Source organism: Chaetura pelagica, unplaced genomic scaffold, assembly GCF_000747805.2.
Source record: "Chaetura pelagica isolate M959 unplaced genomic scaffold, ChaPel_1.0 scaffold275, whole genome shotgun sequence".
NCBI lineage: Eukaryota > Metazoa > Chordata > Aves > Apodiformes > Apodidae > Chaetura > Chaetura pelagica.
Window position 1 is genome coordinate 6270045 of NW_009953486.1, and position 9710 is coordinate 6279754.

At 41.0% G+C, this 9710-nt stretch overlaps 1 protein-coding gene across 1 annotated transcript in view; it reads left to right on the forward strand.

Annotated features, from left to right (window-relative positions):
- The window catches only part of ZFP64 (ZFP64 zinc finger protein), a 10195-nt gene extending 1021 nt beyond the window's left edge, over nt 1-9174 (forward strand). The window contains exons 2-6 of the mRNA XM_009998759.1: nt 228-500; nt 1892-2053; nt 3041-3103; nt 3735-3986; nt 7829-9174. Coding sequence (XP_009997061.1) covers nt 228-500; nt 1892-2053; nt 3041-3103; nt 3735-3986; nt 7829-9129 — 2051 coding nt within the window. The 3' untranslated portion in view covers nt 9130-9174. The remainder of the gene's footprint in view (nt 1-227; nt 501-1891; nt 2054-3040; nt 3104-3734; nt 3987-7828) is intronic.
- The last annotated feature ends 536 nt before the right edge of the window (nt 9175-9710 follow it).

Here is a 9710-nt window from a genome sequence, read left to right on the forward strand (position 1 = left end):
CTGGGGGGCGGGGCCCGGGAGGGGCTGCGGGCCGGGGGGTGCGGGGATCCCCCCCCCGGGACCCTGAGGCCTGCGGGGAAACGTGTCGGGGCACCGCGTTCCTGGCCCGAGGGCCCCTCCGGCCCGGCGCCGATCCCCGCAGCCGTGGGCCGGGCCCCGCCACGCGGGTCGGTTTTCCGCGCGTCCGTGTCAGTCATAAGCGGTTTCAAGCAGTGCGATTCCCTCAGGGCGAGCTCGTGACCCTGTCCCTGTTTCCCCAGTTCCCGGCGGCACCACCGTGCTGGTGGAGCTCACCCCCGACATCCACATCTGTGGCATCTGCAAGCAGCAGTTCAATAACCTCGATGCCTTCGTGGGACACAAGCAGAGCGGCTGCCAGCTCACCAGGGCAGCAGCTGGGGCCGCCAGCACGGTCCAGTTTGTGTCGGAAGAAACGGTGCCATCCACACAGGCACAAACCGCAACCAGGACCATTGCTTCAGAGACCCAAACCATCACAGGTATGTTGGTGTGACATATCTGGAGTTTGAAAGCACCAAACTCGTGCAAAGCGGTGACGTTACGGATCCCTCTGCTCGTGTGTCCCCGTCACACCCAGTTAAAATAGCAGTTTTCACATCAGTCATCACGTACCTGCAGGCAGAAGAAGAAGAAAACAGCAGTGGTTTGCTTGTCTGCTTGGTTTTGGTGTGACAGCAGTTGCTTAACTTGCATCTCAATTAGCAAATTCACTTAGAGAATTGCTTAAGTCTAATGTGTTGTATAACCAACTTGTGCAAACTAATTAAAATTGTCAATACTTATGAAAAATAATCAAATTACTATGCATTCTCTTTTTTAAGAGTGTTCTTGATGAAAAACAGACACAGAATTGCTTTCGGGCGCCAATCCAGGCCTTTTTATGTGAGAACACTGCATTCCCTACCATTGCTCCCACAACTAATTGGCAGGAAAAATATTACTCAAAATTTCTCCTATGTGAAGGCTAAACTGAAGTCCTGAGGCTGCAAACACTTAAGTAAAACTAGAATTTTGTTCCGTGTCTGAAGGTTTGCCCTTCTATATATAGTTTTCCTTTATTTTAATTTTGGACCTTACTGAAATCTATGTTCTTTTACTTTAATTGGGATAGACAGATTAGGGCAGAGAATCTGGAACAGCAGTGAAACAAACTGAATTCAGGGCTCACTTCCAGGAATTTTTGTATTACAATCTCTCAACTTGGTGTGAGTTTTGGATGAGTCATTTTTCTGCTTCATATTTACTCATCTGTAAAATCAGGGCAGTTCTGTCCTTCTGCCCTTTTGGGGTATAGCATCGTTTAATTGATTTAAAAGCTGTTAGTTTGGCCAAGATAGTTTTACCTGTTATTCTTGTGAGTAACAGCTGAAAACAGTATAATTGAAAGAAGCTGAACTTTTTTAGCAGTTTAGAAGAGAGTTGTTTACATGATGCATTTTGGATGATATTTGCCATCTAAATAACTTGATTTTTTTCTCTCTTGGGCTGTAGTGTAGTGTAGTGGGCCAGTGTTGAGAAACAAAAATACCTCTATTAATGCAAGACCTGTACAGGCATCAGAAGAAGCTGAACTTCTCAAGAAACTGGGTGGTGCTGTCAGATCGGATTCAGAGGGAGATAAGTGGGCCTGCATGGGGTTGTTCTGGGTTTGGTGTGGCTCATCAGATGTTGACAGAATTGTCACTGATAGCAAAGGACAGAAAAGCCTTTCTTCTTTCCCTCTCGCCTGGCTGAATGGGAAATGAGGAACAGGAATGGTGCTGGGGAAAAAAAAAAACAAACAGAGAATTCATTATGAAACTAGAAAATAACTACATTTTCCTGATTGGAGAAGTTAATGTTTTCAAATTGAGCTCTTTTATGTGTTTAGTTTCTGCACCAGAGTTTGTTTTTGAGCATGGCTATCAAACCTACCTGCCCAGTGAAAGCACTGAGGCTCCAGCTGCTGCTGTCGTCTCTACACCACCAAAAGCACGTTCAAGAAAATCTACTTCCTCACTTACACAGAAGAAACTAAACTGCTGCTATCCAGGTATGACGTGGCCTGTACTTTTTTCCTTTTCATTATAAAATTGATAGGTTTCACATGCACAAGAGCTCTGTCTTAAGTATTTAAGACACGCAGAACCTGAAAGACAACCTACTTACTAAAGGTGTGATGTTCTACCTTTGATACAAGTAGTAGCTTGGGTATTGATTTCATATGTCCTTAGATGTTGGTCCTGTACTGTGGTGTGCTCTGGCAATGCTGCAGTGGGTTTGTATATAGACATTGGCCTGTGCCCACACTCGTAGCAATGTTAGAGCAGAGTCATGTTACCTTTCTGCTAACTGGCGTTGTTGTACATGAGAAATACATGTGCATCTTGCATTATATGTTTTGTCTTTCTTCAATTACCGTGTTTATAAAGATGGATGGTACCAAAGTGTTTTGAGATGTGAATGACTAAAAACTATGCAATATGCAGAAAATGTGTGCAGAGGCAGCCATTTAGATGAGCCATATGAATGGGAACAGAAGTTACAGTCTCTTTTTACAAGCTTGCCTTTGTTTGAAAAGCATGTTTCAAATGCTTACCATTCATTTCTGTGGTCTAAAACTGTAGCACTTTCCACTTGGACAGAAGTCCTGAATGGCAACTGTTACCTGAGTTCCCAGTTACACTAGCTTGAAGTCATATATGGAATTAATTAGTTCCCCTACCATCCCCTGTGTACTGTAAAGAGCATCTCAAATCCTGGGCAGAGGTTGTAGAGAGTTTGTTTCAAAACTTAGAGAAAGCAGTAATGTAGAGAGTGAATTGCCTCCTAGGGGAAGCACTAGAAAGCTGAAGTTCATAGGTAAGCCAGTCACTATTTTCAGTAGATGTGTGTAAACAAGATGGGGGATTAATTTTCTATTAATACTGAATTTTAAATGTTCTTGAAAAGAACATAGTGCCCAGAATATGGTAATATATTTTTATTATTTCATTAAATTTTTCCACTAATTTAATTACCTTACTCTTACCATTTTCAGGTTGCCAGTTCAAGACTTCCTATGGTATGAAGGATATGGAACGTCATCTACGAACACACACAGGTTTATATAGTTGCTATTTTATTTTTTTTTTATTGGTTTCCTCCTTTTGGCTTTTTGCAAAGATGTATTTTTCTACAAAGTAACATATCTATATATGAATTAGATAGAATGTCAACGTATTTCTGTACATTTGAATCTTGTAGTTCTCCATGCCTGAGGAACTGCCCTTTTTGTGTTAGCCATGTCCAGCTGTGGGCAGTACCACTCGCAACTTTGACACACAAACACTGGACATCAATTTGAGGCATAATTGAATTTCTGAGGTGCAGACCATGTGTTTATTGGGGTGCAATGTGGTGGTGGTGGTGCGTGAACCTCATTTGTTCTTTAAATCCTGAAACAGTGATTCCAACATTTCATCTTCCTTCCCCTTAATCTGCTGTTTCAGAGTTATAAAGGGAGAAAGTTCCAAAAGGTCTTCTGAATGTGTTGCGACTGAGCGTGCAGCCTTCAGGAGCACAGAAGTGTTCTTAGCTGACTTGCTGGCTGCTGAAATCCTGTGTCTAACTTCAGAAAACTAGCCCCATTCCTATTAAGCAATTAGTTTGTGCTTTTTTATTTTATTTTATTGCAACAGCATCCTCACAGTTAAAAAATTCCTGATGCATTGATGCTCTCCTGTTTGTTTCAGGAGACAGGCCCCATAAATGTGAAGTTTGCAACAAATGCTTTAGCCGTAAGGACAAGCTGAAGATGCACATGCGCTCCCACAGCGGAGTGAAGCCCTACAAGTGCAGGCACTGTGACTATGCTGCTGCTGACAGCAGCAGCCTCAACAAGCACCAGCGCATCCACTCCAACGAGAGACCCTTTAAATGCCAGATCTGTCCCTACGCAAGCCGCAACTCCAGCCAGCTGACTGTGCATCTCAGATCACACACAGGTATAGGGGAATGCAAAGCTGCAAAGGCCTGAAGGTCACAAGGGAGATTGTAAAAGGTCTGTAGGTGTCGAGGGGCCAGCAAGGGCCCCTTTGAATTCTGAGCAGCATTTGGGCATCCGGCTTCTGTGAATTTCTTGAAAGTGCCTATTGGACATTCTTAAACCAGTAGAACTGAAGGAACTGATTGATTGATTAAGAGCATGTAGGTTCCTGTGTGTGTCTCTCAAATCTGGTCCGCTGTATTAGAAGTCCTGACATTATTTTACAATTGAGCTAATTATATCAATGCAAACCTCAGCTTTTAATTTTTTAAGAAAAAGAATTTTCTTTTCCCTGTATCAATAAATTAGAAAATAATTCCCAATTTAAGGTACACCTTCTTTTGACCTTTCTTTGTGGTATCTTCCATGTGCACACTGATGGACCTTAACAGTGTAGTATGAAGAAAATTCTTCACCATGAGAACAGTTAGACATTGCAGTAATCTCCCAAGGGATGTGGTATATTCCCCTACATTGGACAGTTTCAAGACAGCTTGACAGGGTGCTGGGTCATCTCATTTAAACTATAGCATTACCTGTAAAGGTTGGACCAGATTATCCTTGAGGTCCCTTCCAACCTGGCATTCCATGATTCTATGAGCAGCCAAAATTGTTATTCTGCCCATATAATTGCTGCTCTGTGGATAGAAATCTTTAGCCTCCAGGCTTCTAAACATTATATCACTTTATATTTCCATTATTTGCTTAAATTTCCTTTTAATCGGATTTCTCTTACAGATGGTTCCTAAAAGAAATTAGCTGTAAAGATACTGCTATACTGTTGTCTTTGTATGTTGTTTTTCACCTAATCCAGGGTACTAGATTAGTTTCTGTGTTGTCTTTTATATATTTGATTAGTTCTGTGAATTTTAGCTGCAAGGTGGTTCTGGTTCAGTGATTACTAGATTAGTTTTGAACCTGTCCTACATTGATACTGAATTCAAGTACTAAACAACATTAGTTCAGATGTGTGAAAGGTGGGATTTTTTCTGAGTAGATAAAAGAAAGAAATATCTTGTGTATTGTGAAGGAGGGGAGAGTTAAACCAATCTGTCTCTAGCAGAGAAGAATCTTTTATACTTCACAAATCTGCTGTGATGGAACAGACAGGACTATCAGGCAGTGGTTTTACAGGTTTCCCCTCTTTCTGTGACTGTACAAGAAGATGTGATGGTCAGTCAAAATAGTACGGGCTGTTACGAGCAGTTATCTGGTAGTAAACACACTAAATGATAGTGCATTTTCCCCATGTCAGGCATAGTTGTGCATTTACACACATGGCCAGGTATGCTCTGAATTTGGCTGTGGGAGAGCCCCATGAGTGACCATAGTTCTCCTTCCAGCAGAGTTAGATCTTTGTGGCTTTAAGTATTACAATATGGAAAGTGATTTTGGCTACCTTCTTTCTTTCTGGCAGATCAGTTTGTTGATGCTAAAATGCAAGTCTTCATTCTTGTCTCTTCCATTTCTCCAAATTAAATCCTCTTTTGTAAAAGGACTTTTTTGATTCGCTGAAAGGAGGCACGAGAATTTGGAAAGTAATTTATTACTTGTTAAGTTACAAAGCTGTTATGCACACAGACAGTTCTAGGGGAAAAGTAAGACTGCTGTGTGGAATACATTGCTTACTGGAATTAAATTAGTCATTCTCTAGAAAGTGAGTGTAATTTACATTGCACAGACTGAGGTCATGTACATAGCATTACTTGTTGAACCAGTCATCCAAAGATCACTTCCTGTTAATTTGAGTAAAACTACAGCTAATAATTCGAGGATGAGACACTTGGTTGGAGTTTTTTAAGCCATAGCCTGTAGGTATCAATTATATGTGGACAGAAATGTAAATATACGTAATAGACCACTCTTTAAATAGACAGAACCAACATAGTTTGCTGTATTTGGTAAAATTACTAATTCATTTTCACGTATTGTGCTACCCTGACGTGCAAATTAAGTCATTGAAATATGTACTGTGCCTTCATCAGCAAAGTAGATAAAAATCTAGTAGCTGAGTGTGCAGCTAAGACTATAAAATAAACTAGATGAACAAACAGTGCATCTTCATTAATAAAATCTGTTTAATACAGATAATACACCATGTATCTCAATTATTAAGGAGATACATGGATTAGCACAGTAGGCCACAACTTGATTTGAAAAATATGCAGCTAAATCTATAACATATGTAGCTGGATAAGCAAATTATGCAAAATTATACAGCTATCAAAAACTCTATAAAATATTAACTTACAAAATAAATCCGCCATTTGCAGTTAGATTATGAAAGATGATAAATGCTTACTGAGCTAAATGTACTTTATTTTTCCTTCCCCCACCAAGGGTATCAAAGAACCTAATACAATTCTTCCACTTTTTAAAAATAATGCCTGAATACTTCATGCTTAGGTGTTTAGAGAACTACATATTTAGAGTGAAGAAAAAAGTTAACAGTTATTTAGTTGGGTTGATAGGTTTACTTTGGATCTTTTTGAGTGACTTCAGATTTGGTCATTTATGCTGTGCCACAAGCCTGTAAATAAAATGCAAATTAGTGGGTTAGATCCGGGCAATTGAAATGGTTATTTGTGTAGGAAGTCTAACATAAACAGGCTTACAGAGATCTTGCCAGATGAATGTGTTTATTTTTCATGCTTTATAAGTTAAGAATTTGACCTAACTTTCAACTTCACTGTTAGGTTTCTGGATCAGCATTACTCCAAAAAAAGTTTTTAAAAACCATGGATTAATATCTTATGTACCCGTTTGCATGGATGCAAACTGATATTGCATGATTACAAACTGATACTAGATTTTGTTGAAGTGCTGTGTGGAACATGATGAGATGTGTTACATGGGGCAAATAATCTTTCTCAGTTGCTGTAGTGCCAGAAAAACAAAAGCTTAATGTTACTTCTGTGTGTAAGCACATTTCCCCAGAGTCACGGACTTGCATGCATGTTTCATTTGTCTCACATTTGTCTTTTCCAGATGTATTTATGTAGCTGTGATCCATCTTTTTTTTCTTCCATAGCTGTAATAATGCTATAGTTGTGCAGTCAACTGACACTGACCTAGGTATGACTTCTGTACCTACATCTCCCTGTACTCTAGACAAAGAGTTTACACTGCCTTCCTGTGCCAGCAATAGTATTTGTGCTGCACCACATGAACCAGGCCAGAAGAAGTAATGAGTTTTTCTTGTCAGTTAATCTAACTCACAATGTGAGAAGATGTTGGTACAAGAAAGGCAGTAAGGAATCTATGGTGGAGCAGCCAGGCTGGTGCCTTTTAAGCATCTGTCTCTGCAGTAGACTACTACTTACCTAGGCTTACAGTTAGCCTGCAAACCTCCTTGTAAATCTTGAAGTGTAAACTCAAGACATACATGTATTTATGCTGTTTTCTTAGACTTCACAAATACAACTGTTAAAGTTACATTGTTTATTTTTATTAATTTCAGTACTAGATGAAATATACTGTTGCTAAAGAGGGACAAATGAGACACTTCAGTCACTTCTCTGGAGCACACCGAACACAAAATGAACTAAAAATGGAGAATCCTTAAGATGCAAACATGAAAAAGCAACCAATGTGGGCAGGCATGCTCATGGCGAGTTTGCACACAAAATGCTAGACCAGGTGATATATACTGTGCTGGTAAAGTTCTCTAAATCTTGTAAATATGTTGACAGTTTACAGATATTTAGAACAAGTCAGGTGTACACAATTCATTACAGTACTGGTCTTTCCAATGGATCTTGGTGTCCCATCTGTAATTTAAACTGTATTTTTTGTTGACAGGAGATGCTCCTTTCCAATGTCAGATGTGTCCTGCTAAATTTAAAATCAATTCAGACCTGAAGAGGCACATGCGTGTTCATTCTGGTGAGAAACCTTACAAATGTGAGTTCTGTGAGGTCCGATGTGCCATGAAAGGAAATCTAAAATCACACATTCGTATAAAGCACAGCATGGAAAATACTCTGAAGTGTCCAGAGTGTGACTTCCAGTGTGGAAACAAAACAAGCCTTCGGCACCACATAAGAACTCATCAGCCTGAGCAGCCCGTGAAGTGCTCAGAGTGCAACTACTCTTGCTCCAACAAGGCAGCTCTGAAAGTGCACGAGCGGATTCACTGCAAAGATCGTCCTTTCAAGTGTGAATTCTGCAGTTTTGATACCAAACAGCGGAGCAACCTGACAACCCATGTGAGGAAAGCACATGGTGACAAAGTCAAGACCAAGAAGCAAACAGTGGAGAAGAAGGAAGGAGATAGGCCAAAGCAGGGTGGTTCCAGGCAGGTTGCTAAACTGGATGCCAAGAAGGCATTTAAGTGTGACCTGTGTGATGCTTCCTTTGTCCGAGAAGATTCTCTTAGGAGCCATAAGAAGCAACACAGTATGTATAATGGATCTAAAAATACTGAACTGGCTGTTCTACAGCTCCAGATGGATCCCAGTCGGCAGACCAGTGCCCCAATTACCGTCAGTCACCTCCAGGTCCCACTTCAGGCTGCTCAGGTTTCTCCGTACAATGAGGGAAGGGTTAAGATCATTGTGGGTCATCAGGTCCCTCAGACTAACAGTATTGTTCAAGCTGCATCAGTGAATGTCGTGCCTCCTACGCTAGTTAGCCAGAATCAGGAAGACCTCTCAGCCAACAGCCGCTTGCAGCTTCTTGGCCAAGTCAGTTTGTTGGCACCACCTCCACCTCCCATATCTCAGGGCGAAGCAGGGCCTGTGGCACAACCAGCAGTTCTTCTCACAACTCATGACCAGAGTGATGGAAGTGCTTTACATCAAGCCCTGATCCCAGCTGCTCCTGTCAGCAGTCATGATGCTTCAGCAAACCAAGCTTTCATCACCAGCTCTGGAATCAGCTGCTCTGACTTGGAAGGCCTTAATGCTTTGATACAAGAAGGAGCAACAGAAGTGACTGTGGTTAGTGATGGAGGTCAAAGCATAACAGTGTCCACTTCAGCTCCCCCTCCTCCTATCTTTTCTTCATCCTCTCACACAGAAGCCCCTAAGCAGACCTATTCTATTATTCAAAGTGGAGCCCATACAGCTTTGCTGTGTCCAGCTGACTCCATACCAGATTAGTTACACAGGAATGTTAATAAACAAATTTCAGTCTCAGAGGCAGTGCTGGATTCAACAGAAATGCACAGGACATAAGTGAATGCAGGATTTGTCCTACAACCAAATACCTTCCACTCACACATTTTACTTGTCTGTACATGGACACATACATCTTGTATGTGAAAAAGAGGATGTGTTTATTCATGTGCCTCTGTTGAAATAGGAGGCTGTGTTCTTCATAAAATCTGAGCACCGAAGCAACTCTTGACAATCTCACCAAGCAGTAAGCTTCCCAAAATAGGATTCTTGTGTCATGCTGGCTAAAATAAGAAAGCCTCACCTTATGATGAATAACCATCAGAGCAGACTCATTCCTTATGCACACATGAAAAGGTAATAGTCCAAGCTATTCTGAAGTATATTTTTAAGTGAAATCTGTTTCAGTTACATGTTCAGTATGCATTAACTGCACCTGGATGATTGTTGATCTGTAAGAAATGTCTGCTACTGGATCTAATGCAGCCCTAGTAAAGCTTAAGGGGGCTGTTCCCTATTATCCGTAGCAGTTGCTAGCACCTGGCACCTAATCTGGAAATGCTTTT